The sequence below is a fragment of the Scyliorhinus canicula genome, chromosome 2 (genome assembly GCF_902713615.1).
Source record: "Scyliorhinus canicula chromosome 2, sScyCan1.1, whole genome shotgun sequence".
NCBI classification, from domain to species: domain Eukaryota; kingdom Metazoa; phylum Chordata; class Chondrichthyes; order Carcharhiniformes; family Scyliorhinidae; genus Scyliorhinus; species Scyliorhinus canicula.
The window spans coordinates 282,982,161-283,001,535 of NC_052147.1; the positions used below are offsets into that span (position 1 = coordinate 282,982,161).

The following is a 19,375-nucleotide window of genomic DNA, read 5'->3' on the forward strand; positions in this document are numbered from 1 at the left end:
GCAATTTAGCATGGCCAATCCACCTAACCTGCACATCTTTGGACTGTGGGAGGAAACCGGAGCACCCGGAGGAAACCCACGCACACACGGGGAGGACGTGCAGACTCCGCACAGACAGTGACCCAAGCCGGAATCGAACCTGGGACCCTGGAGCTGTGAAGCAATTGTGCTAACCACTATGCTACCGTGCTGCCGTTCTGCATTACAAATCTACTGTTTAACCCAGTGTGTTAAACCAGCCCCTTCTCAGAGTTCAGGCCCTTCCTCTCCGCTATGCTGCGATGGAGACACCAGAGAGACCTTGTGAGGGAGGCAGTGGGGTGAGTGTGAGCTTCCTCCGCAATGGGGAAGGTATCAGTGAATGGCCTGTGCCTGTGGAAATGTACCCAGTGTGTGCCAGCAACTTCCAGTGGGAGACAAGGTTTGGGTGAATATAAATTGGATCTTAAAGGGAAATCTGATAATTGACTAAAGTCACTGCTCCTTTGGCACTGAGTCTCAGCAGCAATGCGATATCTGCAGTTTATTTATATTCCCTGTCACCTTCTTTCAGGTTAAGCGGCCGATCGCCTTTCATCTCACCGGAGCCGATGGAGCAAGAGAACAGGATTAAATCAGCACAATTCGACCTCACCAAGTGCTACCCCAATGCATCGCAGAATGCTGCGCTCTTCCTCAAACGGGTCCTCTGCATGTTTCCAGCGTGAGTAACGTCCATGGGGGTCTCCAGCTGGGGCAGGGGTGGGAACAGCGGCTTCTTTTTGTCATTTTCCCCCCAGTTGCTTTTTCACCTAAGTCCCATGGGAACTGGACCCAACACACTGAGACCCAGAGCTGAGATATACAGAGTAAAGTTCCCTCTACACTGTCCCCATCAAACCCTCCCAGGACAGGGACAGCACGGGGTTAGATACAGAGTAAAGCTCCCTCTGCACTGTCCCCATCAAACACTTCCAGGACAGGTACAGCACGGGGTTAGATACAGAGTAAAGCTCCCTCTACACTGTCCCCATCAAACACTCCCAGGACAGGTACAGCACGGGGTTAGATACAGAGTAAAGCTCCCTCTACACTGTCCCCATCAAACACTCCCAGGACAGGTACAGCACGGGGTTAGATACAGAGTAAAGCTCCCTCTACACTGTCCCCATCAAACACTCCCAGGACAGGTACAGCACGGGGTTAGATACAGAGTAAAGTTCCCTCTACACTGTCCCCATCAAACACTCCCAGGACAGGTACAGCACGGGGTTAGATACAGAGTAAAGCTCCTCTACACTGTTCCCATCAAACACTCCCAGGACTCCCAGGACAGGTACAGCACGGGGTTAGATACAGAGTAAAGCTCCCTCTACACTGTCCCCATCAAACCCTCCCAGGACAGGTACAGCACGGGGTTAGATACAGAGTAAAGCTCCCTCTACACTGTCCCCATCAAACACTCCCAGGACAGGTACAGCACAGGGTTAGATACAGAGTAAAGTTCCCTCTACACTGTCCCCATCAAACACTCCCAGGACAGATACAGCACGGGGTTAGATACAGAATAAAGCTCCCTCTACACTGTCCCCATCAAACACTCCCAGGACAGTACAGCACGGGGTTAGATACAGAGTAAAGCTCCCTCTACACTGTCCCCATCAAACACTCCCAGCACAGGTACAGCACGGGGTTAGATACAGAGTAAAGCTCCCTCTACACTGTCCCCATCAAACACTCCCAGGACAGGTACAGCACAGGGTAAGATACAGAGTAAAGCTCCCTCTGCACTGTCCCCATCAAACTCTCCCAGGACAGGTACAGCACGGGATAAGATGCAGAGTAAAGCTCCCTCTACACTGTCCCCATCAAACACTCCCAGGACAGGTACAGCACGGGGTTAGATACAGAGTAAAGCTCCCTCTACACTGTCCCCACCAAACACTCCCAGGGCAGGTACAGCACGGGGTTAGATACAGAGTAAAGCTCCCTCTACACTGTCCCCATCAAACACTCCCAGGACAGGTACAGCACGGGGTTACATACAGAGTCAAGCTCCCTCTACACTGTCCCCATCAAACACTCCCAGGACAGTACAGCACGGGGTTAGATACAGAGTAAAGCTCCCTCTACACTGTCCCCATCAAACACTCCCAGCACAGGTACAGCACGGGGTTAGATACAGAGTAAAGCTCCCTCTACACTGTCCCCATCAAACACTCCCAGGACAGGTACAGCACGGGGTAAGATACAGAGTAAAGCTCCCTCTGCACTGTCCCCATCAAACACTCCCAGGACAGGTACAGCACGGGATAAGATGCAGAGTAAAGCTCCCTCTACACTGTCCCCATCAAACACTCCCAGGACAGGTACAGCACGGGGTTAGATACAGAGTAAAGCTCCCTCTACACTGTCCCCACCAAACACTCCCAGGACAGGTACAGCACGGGGTTAGATACAGAGTAAAGCTCCCTCTACACTATCCCCATCAAACACTCCCAGGACAGGTACAGCACGGGGTTAGATACAGAGTAACGCTCCCTCTACACTGTCCCCATCAAACACTCCCAGGACAGGTACAGCACGGGGTTAGATACAGAGTAAAGCTCCCTCTACACTGTCCCCATCAAACACTCCCAGGACAGGTACAGCACGGGGTTAGATACAGAGTCAAGCTCCCTCTACACTGTCCCCATCAAACACTCCCAGGACAGGTACAGCACGGGGTTAGATACAGAGTAAAGCTCCCTCTACACTGTCCCCATCAAACACTTCCAGGACAGGTACAGCACGGGGTTAGATAAAGAGTAAAGCTCCCTCTACACTGTCTCCATGAAACTCTCCCAGGACAGGTACAGCACGGGGTTAGATACAGAGTAAAGCTCCCTCTACACTGTCCCCATCAAACACTGCCAGGACAGATACAGCACGGGGTTAGATACAGAGTAAAGCTCCCTCTACACTGTCCCCATCAAACACTCCCAGGACAGGTACAGCACGGGGTTAGATACAGAGTAAAGCTCCCTCTACACTGTCCCCATCAAACACTCCCAGGACAGGGACAGCACGGGGTTAGATACAGAGTAAAGCTCCATCTACACTGTCCCCATCAAACACTCCCAGGACAGGTACAGCACGGGGTTAGATACAGAGTAAAGCTCCCTCTACACTGTCCCCATCAAACTCTCCCAGGACAGGTACAGCACGGGGTTAGATACAGAGTAAAGCTCCCTCTACACTGTCCCCATCAAACACTCCCAGGACAGGGACAGCACGGGGTTAGATACAGAGTAAAGCTCCATCTACACTGTCCCCATCAAACACTCCCAGGACAGGGACAGCACGGGGTTAGATACAGAGTAAAGCTCCCTCTACACTGTCCCCATCAAACACTCCCAGGACAGGGACAGCACGGGATAAGATGCAGAGTAAAGCTCCCTCTACACTGTCCCCATCAAACACTCCCAGGACAGGTACAGCACGGGGTTAGATACAGAGTAAACCTCCCTCTACACTGTCCCCACCAAACACTCCCAGGACAGGTACAGCACGGGGTTAGATACAGAGTAAAGCTCCCTCTACACTATCCCCAACAAACACTCCCAGGACAGGTACAGCACGGGGTTAGATACAGAGTAACGCTCCCTCTACACTGTCCCCATCAAACACTCCCAGGACAGGTACAGCACGGGGTTAGATACAGAGTAAAGCTCCCTCTACACTGTCCCCATCAAACACTCCCAGGACAGGTACAGCACGGGGTTAGATACAGTGTCAAGCTCCCTCTCCACTGTCCCCATCAAACACTCCCAGGACAGGTACAGCACGGGGTTAGATACAGAGTAAAGCTCCCTCTACACTGTCCCCATCAAACACTTCCAGGACAGGTACAGCACGGGGTTAGATACAGAGTAAAGCTCCCTCTACACTGTCTCCATGAAACTCTCCCAGGACAGGTACAGCACGGGGTTAGATACAGAGTAAAGCTCCCTCTACACTGTCCCCATCAAACACTGCCAGGATAGGTACAGCACGGGGTTATATACAAAGTACAGCTCCCTCTACACTGTCCCCATCAAACACTCCCAGGACAGGTACAGCACGGGGTTAGATACAGAGTAAAGCTCCATCTACACTGTCCCCATCAAACACTCCCAGGACAGGTACAGCACGGGGTTAGATACAGAGTAAAGCTCCCTCTACACTGTCCCCATCAAACTCTCCCAGGACAGGTACAGCATGGGGTTAGATACAGAGTAAAGCTCCCTCTACACTGTCCCCATCAAACACTCCCAGGACAGGGACAGCACGGGGTTAGATACAGAGTAAAGCTCCATCTACACTGTCCCCATCAAACACTCCCAGGACAGGGACAGCACGGGGTTAGATACAGAGTAAAGCTCCCTCTACACTGTCCCCATCAAACACTCCCAGGACAGGTACAGCACGGGGTTAGATACAGAGTAAAGCTCCCTCTACACTGTCCCCATCAAACACTCCCAGGACAGGTACAGCACGGGGTTAGATACAGAGTAAAGCTCCCTCTACACTGTCCCCATCAAACACTCCCAGGACAGGTACAGCACGGGGTTAGATACAGAGTAAAGCTCCCTCTACACTGTCCCCATCAAACACTCCCAGGACAGGTACAGCACAGGGTTAGATACAGAAATACCTTTGCTTCATTGATCATGTTGATCTAAACTAGATGTCTTAACTAACCAACTGCTGCAATGACCTTCCTGACCTCTGATAGGAACAGGCGAAGGCCATTCAGCCCATCCCCTCAGTCAGATTGAAGCTGGCGGGTATCTTAATTTCTTCTACCAGTTTTGTTCCGGTGACCATTAATCCCCTTAACCAGTCAAACGGACAAATCCCGTCGGGAAAGGTGTAGTCAGGAGGGTGGTGACTGAGTGGGAGGGTCTATGTCCAGAACAAAGGGCCGAAGGTGAAAATTGAAGTTGGGATCCTTGTGGGCGATGTTGGGAATCGCTTCTTAAACTGAAAGCTGGCGGAAACCGGAAAGTCGGCCCCTCCCGGAGTGGCTGAGCAGTCTGGGTGTCGGTTTGCTGGGTCAGGGGGATTAAGGGACACGGGACCAGGATGGAGATAGGGGGCGGGATTCTCCCAAAGGGAGACAAAGTGCCGATGCCGGAGTGAAAACCGGAGTGTTTCACTCGGCGTCGGAGGCCGCTCCTCGTCCCCTATTCTCCCCCCCCCCAGGGGGCTAGGAGCGGCGGCGTGTCAATCTCGCACACCCGCGTCAAAGCGGCCCCGCCTGAATCACGCGGCCGGCGGCGCCTAAATGACGTCACCAGCGCATGTGCGGTTGCCGTCCTCCCCTCCGCTGCCCCGCAAGACATGGAGGATTGATCTTGCGGGGCGGCGGAGGGAAAAGTGTGCATGTTTCAGAGACACCGGCCCGACGATCGGTGGGCACCGATCGCAGGCCAGACACCTCCTGAGCAGCCTCCTGCTGCTCGATCTCCTCCCCCACCCCCCCCCCCCCCCCCCCACCCCCACAGGCCCCACACGCAGAAATCACACGCTGTTCACGGCCGGCAGCGACCAGGTGTGGTTTGCGCCGGCGTGAACCGGTCGGATTAGGCAGGCCGCTCAGCCCATCCGGGCCGGAGAATCGCCGCTCGACCGGAGCAGCGATTCTCCGAGCGGCCTGTCGCAAAACGCGACACGCCATTTTGGGGGGGTGGGAGAATCATGTGCGGGTGCTGGGGCGGCGTGGCGTGAATCGCCCGGCACTCCAGCGATTCTCCCACCCGGCGTGGGGGTCGGAGAATCGCGCCCAGGATTCGGATCCGCCTTGATCCCACCGAATGGCAGCATAGACTCAGAATGCAGAGGGGATTCCCCCTGTTTCTGTGTTGTCGTCACTCCCCCTCACCCCCCCCCACCCCCATCTTCATTGCTCGCTCTGTTAAGGATACAGTCACTTCTTGGCATTTAGAGGCGCTTTGGGGTATTGGGCAGAGCTGAGAGTTGATGGAAACATAGTCTTGGGTTAGGAGGCTCTCATTTATTTCTAGGAAGAGGAAAAATGTCTTCACTCGAGGGTTTGTGAATAGAGTCAGAGATGTTTACAGCATGAAAGCAGGCCCTTCGGCCCAACTTGTCCATGTTGCCCAGTTTCTATCACTAAACTAGTCCCAATTTCCCGCATTTGACCCATATCCCTCTATACCCACCCTGCCCATGTATCTGTCTAACTGCTTTTTAAAGGACAAAATTGTACCCGTCTCTACCACTGCCTCTGGCAGCCCGTTCCAGACACTCACCACCCTCTGTGTGAAACAATTGTCCCTCTGGTCTCTTTTGTATCTCTCCCCTCTCACCTTAAACTTATGCCCTCTCGTGTTAGACACTTCTATGTTAGGGAAAAGATAATGACTTATCTATGCCCCTCATTATTTTATAGACCTCTACAAGATCACCCCAAGCCTCCTCCGCTCCAGGGAATAAAGCCCCAGCCTATCCAGCCGCTCCTTATAACTCAGACCATCAAGTCCTGGTAGCATCCTCGTAAATCTCTTCTGATCTCTTTCTAGTTTAACAATATCCTTCCTATAATAGGGTGACCAGAACTGAACACAGTATTCCATGTGTGGTCTTACTAATGTCTGATACAACTTCAACAAGGCGTTCCAGCTCCTGTATTCAATATTCTGACCAATAAAACCCAGCCTGCTGAATGCCTTCTTCACCACCCTGTCCACCTGCCACTCCACCTTCAAGGAGCTATGAACCTGTACTCCTAGATCTCTTTGTTCTGTAACTCTCCCCAACTCCCTACTATTAACTGAGTCGGTCCTGCCCCGATTCGATCGACCAAAATGCATCACCTCACCTTTATCCAAATTCAACTCCATCTGCCATTCATCGGCCCCCTGGCCCAATTGGTCAAGATCCAGTTGCAATCCTAGATAGCCTTCTTCACTGCCCACTAATCTTTGGAATTCTCGACCCAGAGGGTTGTGGATGTTCCATCGTTGAGTGAAGAAAAGTCGTCCCAGGTGGCCATTGGCTGCTTTCCCCTTTGTGGCTCACCACACCTCAGGCGAGCGGCCTGAGATTGAGGTTCACGGATAACCTCAGCCGGCACGGGGAATTGAACCCGCGCTGCTGGCCCCGCTCCGCATCATGGGTCAGCCTTCCAGACAACCGAGCCCAACCGGTCCCCCTGAGTATGAGCTCGTTGAGTTTGGGAGCTGGGATTGATGGAATTATAGTCTCAGAGAATCAGGGGGACATGGCGGGGCGGGGGGGGGGGGCGGTATTGAATGGCGGAGCCGGCTCGATGGGCCGAATGGTCTACTCCTCCTGCTCCGGTTTCTTATGTTGTTTCTCTTGCACCGATCCAGGACACGGCCCACGGTTAAGGAATGCCACGCCAACCCCTGGCTCCAAGACAACTATCTGATGAAGCTCCGTCGCCAGACACTGACCTTTACCACCACCAGGCTGAAGGAGTTCCTGGTTCATCACCAGAGGAAGAGGTCAGAGTCCCTGACCAAGCACCGGGTCCTCCTGCGTTCCTACAGCAGCACGCAGCCCGGCCCCCCCAGCGTGACCACCTCAGGAAAGCAATGACCCTCCCCCCCTCCTCCCACCCCGCCCCTGAGGAGGAGGGGGGGGGGAGGGCGCGCCAGACAAGAAACTTGAGGGGAACATTCCAGTCACGCCTTGAATTGCAAACACTCAACACCGCCCCCCTGTGGGGAAGGAGCTCATTTTGGTCAGAACGTCTCGGCGACGATGATAACAAAACGTCGATATAAGTCAGCCTGGGAGAGAATATTTTTATTTAAATATATTTATTTTGCGCCGTTGGGCCGATTTGACCCAGTAATGGAGGAGGTGAAGGCACCTCTTCAATGCTGTTAGCAACAGGATTGTTGAGTGAGGTTCCGCTGCATGTGTTAAAGACTGGAGCCAGTTTAATGGTCACAGACACCTTGGGGCAATCACTGGGGACAGAAAGAAAGAGTTCTGATCGTGTCCAATCCGAGAATCAACAACAGCAAATGCTGTAGCCCCTTCTGCAGTTTCTCTGTGTGATTGTGAGTGTGTGTGTGTGAATGTGTAACTGTGTATGTGTGTAAATGTTTGTGTGTGCGCTTGTGTAAGTGTGAGTGTGAGTAGGTGTGTGTATGGGTGGAAGTGTGGGTGTGAGTGTGTGTGAGTGGATGTGTGTGTGTGTGGGTCTGAGTAAGTGTTTATGAGTGTGTGTATGATGGAGGGGGTGGGTGTGAATGTGTGTGAATGTATGTATGAGTGAGTGTGTGTGTGGAGGGGCAGCGTGTGAGTGGGTGTGTATGTGTGGGTGGGTGTGAGTATGTGTGTGGGGGAGTGTGTGTATGTATGTATGTGTGTGTATGTGAGTGAGTGTGTGTGAGCGTGAGTGTGTATGTATGAGTGTGTGTGAGTTTGTGTGTGTGTGAGTGTATGTGTGTGTGTGAGTGTGTGTTTGTATGTGTATGTATGTGTGTGAGTGTGTATGTATGTGTGTGTGAGTGTGTGTAGTGTGTGTGTGAGTGTATGTGTGTGTGTGTGTGTGAGTATGTATGTGTGTGTGTGTGAGTATGTATGTGTGTGTGTGAGTGTATGTGTGTGTGTGAGTGTATGTGTGTGTGTGTGTATGTATGTGTGAGTGTGTGTATGTATGTGTGAGTGTGTGTATGTGAGTGTGAGTGAGTGTGTGTATGTGAGTGTGAGTGAGTGTGTGTATGTGAGTGTGAGTGTGTCCTGTCTCCTCCTCAAACCTGCAAACCGCTCCTACTGCTCATTTTGCTGAGATTCCAGTCTTTGACCCTGAGAGTTTGAGAGATGCACTGCCTGTGATAGCCCTGCAGTTGCACAGAGCGATGTTAACAGTGACGTTACACATACACATATTTATTTATGGTGATGTCTGAATGATACCCAGTTCTCTGAGGCTGTGCAGGATGCTTTACTGCTCCCAACTGCATTGAAAGGTCTGTCTGTGTTTCCACTCCATCCTTGGGTAGAATTCAGAGCGACCGAGGGGGACCTGAATGCTTCGCCCTCCTCCCCATTAAATCCCCTGAGGCTCCGCCCATTAATACAGAATAAAATGGCCTTTTCCTATCAGGGCCACTGCACAGAAGCAGCTCTGTATTCCTGGAGAGGAGGTTGGTGATGTATCAGAGTCTGAATACTTATCGACTCCATCTGATTGTTAACGGGCAGAGAATCTGCCAAAGACAATGACCTTGTTCTCTATCTGATTGATGACTTTCTATTTGGTAAATGGGCCGGATATAAAACAGAAGCTTTTGTTGCAGGAATTCTGGCACGAGATTCCGGTGTTCTTACCGGACAAAAGCTGAGGGAATGGGCGATATTCCGGATATGTTTGTGCCATGTATTTTTACACACGGTGAAGGAAGGTTCAGAGAAGGAGCGTTGAAATTTCTGGATTTATTTTTATACTTGTGAATATACAGCAGAATGAAGCATATACACACATACCCACATGCACATACCCACATGCACATACCCACATGCACATACCCACATGCACATACCCACACGCATACACAAAAACAATCATGCACGCACACGCACATTCACAAGCACACACATACTCTCACACACGTGCATTCACATCACATGCACACGTACAACCACGCACACTCGCATGCACTCACATGAATGCACACACACACTTACATGCACACAAACGTGCACACACACACACACACCATTACACAAGTGTAAGTGTGCAATGATACATGCACTGAGTGCACTGATATCTATAGAAGCCACACACCATGCACTGGCACACGCTCGTGAGCCATTTGATTGTGACCCAAGTGCTGCTTTGAATAACATAATTAATTGCACGCACCACAGCGAGACAACTAGAAAGAGAAGGGGAATCTTTCTCTTTCTCTCCTTCGTCAATGAATATTTGGAGCTGCTCCGGCTCCGAATCGAAAGCCTTGCGAGCCGAGCGTTTGAGGTTGTGTGAGAGATGTCGTGTAAATCGCGACCGTCACCCGTCACTTTGGGAATTTCCCAGTCAGTGAGTGGCTTCGACAAAGTGATTGATCATCAGCAGATCCCGTGGCATGGGTACCGCAGGTGGCAGAGCTGATCACCCACTTGTACCCAGCTGGCCCCATGCCTGCTGGTTGGTGATATCTGGCTCTCCCTGGGAAGCACAGCTGGAATCCAAGGTCAGGGGACAATCGCTCCAATTTCTGTAGCCAATGTTGCCAATGCCTCCATATTAAACATCAGACAAAAATTCCAATAGGGACAGAGAAAGTGATGCTAGAACACATTACTAGAAGCTTTGTTAGAGAGGTAGGTTTTGAGGAGTATATTAGAGGAGGGAAGAGAGAGATGGAGAGGTTCTGGGAAAGAATTCCAAAGCCTGAGGCACAGGCAGCTGAAGACACAGCCCCCGCCAATGATGCAGCGGTAGAATTGGGAGGTACACAAGAGGGCAGAATTGGAGGGGCTCACAGGTGAGGGCAGGTGTTGGGCTGGAGGAGACGACAGAGATTGGGACAGAGAGACCACGGCACTTTAAGAAACTGTTCCACGGCACTGTGTTCCATTGGCATGTCCAACCATCAGCTTCTCGAACTAGGGGTGGGTAGCAAATGTCGTCCGCGACACCCACACCCTGTGAATACATCAATAAAGACACGGTCACCCTGGAGCTTGGAGTGTTTGAGCCACCTCCTTGGGTGTTGCAACCGGAGATAGCTAATAGTTTGCAACTGCTGCAGGATCTCAGACAGTCTGGAGATCTGAGATTTCGTCGTAGTGAAATTTCAGTCCGTGTATTGCTGAGCGCAGAGCATCACACAGACCTCCTCACCAACACCCCCCCCCCCCCCCCCCCCCCCCCACTCCCGGCCCCATTCATCAAGTAACATCACACAGACCTCCCCACCAACACCCCCCCCCCCCCCACTCCCGGCCCCATTCATCAAGTAACATCACACAGACCTCCCCACCAACACCCCCCCACTCCCGGCCCCATTCATCAAGTAACATCACACAGACCTCCCCACCAACACCCCCCCCCACTCCCGGCCCCATTCATCAAGTAACATCACACAGCCCTCCTCACCAACACCCCCCCCCCCCCCCCCCACTCCCGGCCCCATTCATCAAGTAACATCACACAGACCTCCCCACCAACACCCCTCCCTCTCCCCCCCCCACTCCCGGCCCCATTCATCAAGTAACATCACACAGACCTCCCCACCAACCCCCCCCCCCCCCTCACTCCCGGCCCCATTCATCAAGTAAAATCACACAGACCTCCCCACCAACACCCCCCCCCTCACTCCCGGCCCCATTCATCAAGTAACATCACACAGACCTCCCCACCAACACCCCCCCCCCACCCCCACCACCACTCCCGGCCCCATTCATCAAGTAAAATCACACAGACCTCCCCACCAACACCCCCCCCCTCACTCCCGGCCCCATTCATCAAGTAACATCACACAGACCTCCCCACCAACACCCCCCCCCCTCCCCCCACTCCCGGCCCCATTCATCAAGTAACATCACACAGACCTCCCCACCAACACCCCCCCCCTCCCACTCCCGGCCCCATTCATCAAGTAACTTCCTCCTACAAATTGACATGTGTGCGGCACAGAAAGGGAGGCTGTTCAGCCCATTGCATCATAGCTGGTGCTAGCTTTTCAACTGGAGCCAGCTCTAACCACCCTGACCCCACCTCCTGGCCACCCCCCCACCCCCCCCCGCTACTCCCCTGGCCTTTCCCTTATATTAACGAGTGACTGAATGTGAAAGACGACCCGAGGGAGAATAAGTGGAAGAATGGATGTGATAGTGGGTGAGGGGAAAGTATGTGGACGGGATTCTCCGTCGGCCGACGCTGAAATTGGGAAAGGCAATTGGGCGCAGAATCGGTTTTGATGCTGAAATCATGGCGGCCGCCGGATTCACGCCAAATCGCGATTCTCCGCCGCCTCGACAGCAGCGTCAATGCGTTCCGGAATGCACGTGCAGTCGACTCCATTTGCATATCATTAGCGGGCCTGACCCCGGGATTCTCCGGGGCCTCCGCGATTCTCCGCCTCCGATGGACCGAGACCCCGACGGCGCGGTTCACTTGTGCTTTCGGCACAGTCGGCACGGTGGCTGCTGAGGGATAGAGAGGGGGGGGGGGGGGGGGGGGGGGGGTAAGGGAAGTGTCCAACATCGCCATAAGTTTGCTGACGGTTGGTCAGCTGGCCGGGGGGCTTCTGCCAGGTCCGGGGGGAGTAGCGAGGGGGTGGCCAGGAGGTGGGGTCAGGGTGGAAGAGCACGGAACATCATTGCCGCAGCCGGCAAGGCAGCCAGGCAGCTGCGCACGCCGCTAACAGCTCACTGTGAACTGAGGGCAGATGAGTTTCTCACCCAGCACCCCCCCCCCGGGCGCCCTCTGACCCCAGCCGACCCATCAGCTGTATGGGCACGCTCCAGCACAACCATCTTGTTGGCTGGGGTGAGTGTGTGTGGGGAGTGTATCTGCGGCTGCAGCTTGTCAGCCTCCCGAGTGTCAATCACGGACCCGGCCAATCCCGCACCATTTCTCACTGGAATCGATTGTGTTCCAGGTGGTGCCGGTTCCAGCCCCTCAACGGTCGTTGAATCGATCCAGGTTTGGTGTGGCAGAACTCCATGAACCCTGCCCTGGCGTCAATACTTAGAGAATCCTGCCCAGTGGGTCTGAGCGAGCGAGAATGTGTGAGTGAGGAGTGAGTTTGACCCTGAGGGGAAGAGTTGGTGAGGTTGGTTTTGAGTTTGAGGCAGTGATTCTGAGGCCCTCACTCACTCACTCACTCACGTCAGACTAATGAACTACAAAGTCAGAAAATGCTGGAGCAAAAACTCAGCAGGCCGGCAGCGTCGGTGGAGAGAAAAACCGAGTTAATCTGTCGAGTCCGATGTGATTCAGCTTGGAAGAGTCTTGTTGGACTCGAACCGTGAGCTCCGTTCCTCTCTCCACGCGAGCTGCCTAGACCCGCTGTGTATTCCCAGCACCGGTTGTTTTTATTTCAGATCTCCATCACCTGCAGTATTTCGCTCTTATTTTATTTTTTTAAAAATCACCTTATGCGATTGGCCAGATTCCGTGAATCAGCCGACCCCAGGGGCCAGTGAAAAACTGCTGTCAGCTTCCTTATCAGGCAGTGAGACGGGCACCAATGGGGCATGGTGGCTGGGACTTTCCAGTCCTTCCGGAATCTGGGGCTGGTTTAGCTCACTCGGCTAAATCGCTGGCTTTTAAAGCAGACCCAGGCAGGCCAGCAGCACGGTTCGATTCCCGTAGCAGCCTCCCCGGACAGGCGCCGGAATGTGGCGACTAGGGGCTTTTCACAGTAACTTCATTGAAGCCTACTCGTGACAATAAGCGATTTTCATTTCATTTCACACAAACACATTTCCACTCATGATTGGCGGAAACTCCCGGCCTGGAGAAAGACGTGAGGGACACTGTTTATTTAGTTCAATTTGGAACAAACTGATTGGGTAAGGAAGGAAATCTTTACTATCCTGACCAACCCCCCTGCCCCCCCCCCCCCCCCCCCCCCCCTTGTCACCTCTTCATGAGGGATCAGGGAAGTGTTTAAAACCAGAGAACCTGACGCTTTAATGGGCACCCTCTTCACCCCAGCCCAAACCCCGGTTTCTTCCGGCAATGAAGATCAATCTCCATTCAGGAGGATTACAATGCAAGAACAAGATATCCCGAGGGGGGGAGGGGGGGGGGGGGATTTTTTCCCCCAAATGTTTTTCGGGGATCTGTTAGTGTTGGGGAAAGAGGGCACAAAGGCGGTTATAGCGGCTGAGGAGGTTGGGGGCTGAGGCCTTCTGAGGGAACCTCCAGAACTCTACCCAAGCAGAGTTGGCAACTGTTGAGTCCCCCTCCAGTAGGTGTAACTATGAGAAGGAAGCTGGTAAGGGAGGTATTTTTAGGGTGCGAGAGGAGTGTTGATTGGTTCCATCCCTGTGTGTAATGTCATCCATTTTAGAAGCTCTTCAGCCATTTTGCTTTTCGGTTGTTGAATTCTCTGCTGGAATTACTCCCGGTTGTGTCCAACACATTGGAGACTTTGTTTTTTTTTTCAGTATCCCAGCATGCATTGCCTCCACCTGTCTCTCCCTCGCTCTCGGGCAACGCCATGTTTATGCCTCACCATCTCTTGCACCAGTTTCGCTATCTCTTTTTGAGTCTTTCCCTTTCACATAATCTCCGTCCAGCGGATTATCCATTCAACCACCGGTAAAGTTGGCAAAAGAAAAAGCCATTAAAACGTAGAAATGGAAGGTACCCAGAAAACCTGCCTGAGCTGGGCCGGTGTACCTGGAATGAAACTCCTGTATTACTGCTGCCTATTGCTCGTCTTTACTGGGATTTGACCATTTTAAACGTTTTTTCCTTCTGAAAACCGACGTTTCCACCTTTCTCTCTACCACACCTTGTCTCTCTCACACACAATCTGCCCAACTAATGCTCTGTGTCTCACCCTCTGTCCCTCTCTGGCTCCATCACTCACCCTTAGTCCCTCTCACTCTCCATCTTTCACCCTCATTCCCTCTTACCCTCTCACCCTCTGAGTCTCACCCTCTGCCCTCTCACACTCAGTCCCTCTCACACTCTGTCCCTCTCACACCCTCTGTCCCTCTCTCGCTCGATCTCTCACCCTCAGTCCCTCTCACACCCTCTGTCCCTCTCTCGCTCCATCTCTCACCCTCAGTCCCTCTCACACTCTGTCCTGTCTCACCCTCCAGCTCTCACACACTGTCCCTCTGCGTCTGTCCCTCTCTCGCTCCATCTCTCACCCTCGAGCCTGCTCTGCCCTTTAGTAAGATCTCACACTCACCGTGTCCACTTTCCTGCCTTCTCTCCGTGGCCCTTCATTCCCCCACTGATTAAAAGCCTCTCGATCTCAGCCTGGAAAATGTTCAATGAAATCTTCGCCCTCGTCATTGACAGATTCTCCTTCAGTAGCTCGATGTAGAGTGGCATGTTGGCGCAGTGGTTAGCACTGCTGCCTCACTGCACTGAGGACCTGGGTTCGATCCCGGCTCTGGGTCACTGTCCGTGTGGAGTTTGCACATTCTCCCCGTGTTTGCGTGGGTTTCGCCCCCACAACCCAAAGATGCGCAGGGTTGGTGGATTGGCCACGCTAAATTGCCCCTTAATTGGGAAAAAAAAAATTGTGTACTCTAAATTTATTTTAAAAAGTAGCTCGATGTAAACCCTCCCTGATTTTGAGCACCCTCTATTAAATCTCCTCTTAACCTTCTCTACTGTATGGAGAACAGCCCAGACTTCCCCAATTCATCCACATAGCTGAAATTCCTCAATTCCTGGAACCATTCTTGCGAATCTCCGCTATACCCCAAAACCGTCCAATCCTTCTGAAATTGTGGCTCCCAGAATTGCAGACAGTTCTCCAGTTGATGCCCAGTAAAGCATTTCTAAACAAATTAAGCCACATCTAGCCCATGGTCGTCCACCCACGTCCATTTTGGAAGCTTCTCCCCAGCTCATGTCTCCTAATCTCGTCCTCTGCTTCCTGCGCCTCTTTTATCGCCGTTCCTGTTCTCTCTCACCTATTGTCTCTCTCTCAGTTTATCACGCCCTCGCTTTGTGCTTTCAAACTCTCCTGTGTTTTTTTCCTCCCCTTTTTCTTCCATCTCCTTCATCGCCCCTTCCTTCACACTCGCCTTCCCGAATTATTGCGCACTCCTTGCTGGCTTCGTTGTTGCAAACTGACGTCGGCAACTTCACGTGCAGACAGCTCGAGACAATTCGATGCAGTGTTTCCCGAACTTTCCCCACCGCGGACGGGGAGCTTGTGAGAATGACCCCACCTCCTTACAGAGATAGAAATGTACTCGAGAGGAGGTTGCTGCGGCCAAGTGAATGATCATCGTTTGATGGTTTTAAGTAATGAAAATGATTAAAAGCTGCTTAAACTGCCAGTAATTTAAGATTGTGATCTAGAAAGCCACGAGGATATTTGTGTACATGGAGTATTTATGATGCCAGACTGTGATCGAGAACGCCTTGACAATACTCGTGAACACTCCGTTCGTAAAGCCAGACTGTGTTCGAGAACGCCTCCAGAATATTCATGTACAAGTAGTATTGGTAATGCCAGACTCTGAATCCAGAACCCAATTGATGATATCATGTACATGTGATGTTTATAATGCCAGATTGATCGAGAAAGTCTTTAACGATATTCATGTACATGTGTTCTTTATAATGCCCTTGCTGCAATGTGATGACAGGGATGCAATATAGAGTTTTGAAATGAATACAGACTGAGTATATAATCCATGTGAATGAGTGAATCTGATCTAGTGTATTTGGGGTTGATGGCTGCTGTTTGTTCGAGTGTGCAGCAGTGGCTTTGAAAGCTCAGCTAATAAAAGGTAGAAAGAAATCTGCCTGGATTCTGTGTCCTCATTAAATGCACCAAGCAAAAACTTACAATTATTACATTCTCCAGTCATCATCCGAACCCCTTGATTAGATTCCAGACTGTAACTCACTCCCGGGTATCTGTTATTCTATATATAAACCACCCTGAACCCCTCGATTAGATTCCAGTCTGTAACTCACTCCCGGGTATCTGTTATTCTATATATAAACCACCCTGAACCCCTCGATTAGATTCCAGTCTGTAACTCACTCCCGGGTATCTGTTATTCTATATATAAACCACCCTGAACCCCTCGATTAGATTCCAGTCTGTAACTCACTCCCGGGTATCTGTTATTCTATATATAAACCACCCTGAACCCCTCGATTAGATTCCAGTCTGTACCTCACTCCCGGGTATCTGTTATTCTATACATAAACCACCCCGAAGCTCTCGATTAGATTCCAGTCTGTAACTCACTCCCAGGTATCTGTTATTCTATACATAAACCACCCCGAAGCTCTCGATTAGATTCCAGTCTGTAACTCACTCCCAGGTATCTGTTATTCTATATATAAACCACCCTGAACCCCTCGATTAGATTCCAGACTGTATCTCACTCCCGGGTATCTGTTATTCTATATATAAACTCCCCAACACCTCGATTAGATTCCAGTCTGTAACTCATTCCCGGGTATCTGTTATTCTATATATAAACCCCCCCAACACCTCAATTAGATTCCAGTCTGTAACTCACTCCCGGGTATCTGTTATTCTATATATTAACCACCCCGAACCCCTCAATTATATTCCAGTCTGTAACTCACTCCCGGGTATCTGTTATTCTATATAAATACCCCAAACCCCTCGATTAGATTCCAGTCTGTAACTCACTCCCGGGTATCTGTTAATTAATATATAAACCCCCTGAACCCCTCGATTAGATTCCAGTCTGTAACTCATTCCTTGGTACCTGTTACTCTAGATATTAACTACCCCGAACCCCTCAATTAGATTCCAGTCTATAACTCACTCCTGGGTATCTGTTATTCTATATATAAACCACCCCGAACTCCTCATAGAACAGTACAGCACAGAACAGTCCATTCAGCCCTCGATGTTGTGCCGAGCATTGTCCGAAACCAAGATCAAGCTATCCCACTCCCTGTCATTCTGGTGTGCTCCATGTGCCTATCCAATAACTGCTTGAAAGTTCCACAGTTATGTACAGCTGCAGCATGACCTTGTGGTTCCGAAACTCAATCCCCCTGCTTATAAAGGCTAGCACACCATATGCCTTCTTAACAGCCCTATTAACCTGGTCGGCAACTTTCAGGGATTTATGTACCTGGATGCCGAGATCTCTCTGTTCATCTACACTACCAAGAATCTTGCCATTAGCCCAGTACTCTGCATTCCTGTTACTCCTTCCAAAGTGAACCACCTCACACTTTTCCGCATTAAACTGCATCTGCCACCTCTCAGCCCAGCTCTGCAGCTTATCTATGTCCCTCTGTATCCTATAACATCCTTCAGCACTATCCACAACTCCACCGACCTTCGTGTCATCTGCAAATTTACTAACCCATCCTTCTACACCCTCTTCCAGGTCATTTATAAAAATGACAAACAGCAGTGGCCCCAAAACAGATCCTTGTGGTACACCACTAGTAACTGAACTCCAGGATGAACATTTGCCATCAACCACCACCCTCTGTCTTCTTTCAGCTAGCCAATTACTGATCCAAACCGCTAAATCACCTTCAATTCCATACTTCCTTATTTTCTGCAATAGCCTACCGTGGGGAACCTTATCAAACGCCTTACTGAAATCCATATACACCACATCAACAGCTTTACCCTGATCCACCTGTTTGGTCACCTTCTCAAAAAACTCAATAAGGTTTGTGAGGCATGACCTACCCTTCACAAAACCGTGTTGACTATCGCTAATCAACTTGTTCTTTTCAAGTTGATTATAAACCCTATCTCTTATAACCTTTTCCAACATTTTACCCACAACCGAAGTAAGGCTCACAGGTCTATAATTACCAGGGTTGTCTCTACTCCCCTTCTTGAACAAGGGGACAACATTCGCCACTCTCCAGTCCTCTGGCACTATCCCTGGGGACAGTGAGGACCCAAAGATCAAGGCCAAAGGTTCTACAATCTCATCCCTTGCCTCCCAAAGAATCCTTGGATATATCCCATCTGGACCAGGGGACTTGTCGACCCTAAGAGTTTTCAAAATTGCTAATACATCCTTCCTCAGAACAACTACCTCCTCAGCCAACCCGCCTGTATCATACTCTCATCCTCAAAAACATGGCCCCTCTCCTTGGTGAACACTGAAGAAAAGTATTCATTCAACGCCTCTCCTATTTCTTCTGACTCCATGCACAAGTTCCCACTACTGTCCTTGACCAGCCCTACCCTCACCCTGGTCATTCTTTTATTTCTCACATAAGAGTAAAAAGCCTTAGGGTTTTCCTTGATCCGACCCGCCAAGGACTTCTCATGCCCCCTCCTAGCTCTCCTAAGCCCTTTTTTTTAGCTCATTCCTTGCTACCTTGTAACCCTCAAGCGACCCAACTGAACCTTGTTTTCTCATCCTTACATACGCTTCCTTTTTCCTCTTGACAAGACATTCAACCTCTTTTGTGAACCACGGTTCCCTCACACGGCCATTTCCTCCCTGCCTGACAGGGACATACCTGTCAAGGACACGCAGTATTTGTTCCTTGAACAAGCTCCACTTTTCATTTGTGCCTTTCCCTGACAGTTTCTGCTCCCATCTTATGCTCCCTAATTCTTGCCTAATCGCATCATAATTACCCCTCCCCCAATTATAAACCTTGCCCTGCCGTATGGCCCCATCCCTCTCCATTGCAATAGTGAAAGACACCGAATTGTGGTCACTATCTCCAAAGTTCTCT

At 51.1% G+C, this 19,375-nt stretch overlaps 1 protein-coding gene across 1 annotated transcript in view; it reads left to right on the forward strand.

Annotated features, from left to right (window-relative positions):
* Nucleotides 1-8,158, forward strand: part of spega (striated muscle enriched protein kinase a) — a 462,850-nt gene extending 454,692 nt beyond the window's left edge. Inside the window, exons 35-36 of the mRNA XM_038790314.1 lie at nucleotides 554-703; nucleotides 7,359-8,158. Coding sequence (XP_038646242.1) covers nucleotides 554-703; nucleotides 7,359-7,587 — 379 coding nt within the window. The 3' untranslated portion in view covers nucleotides 7,588-8,158. The remainder of the gene's footprint in view (nucleotides 1-553; nucleotides 704-7,358) is intronic.
* The last annotated feature ends 11,217 nt before the right edge of the window (nucleotides 8,159-19,375 follow it).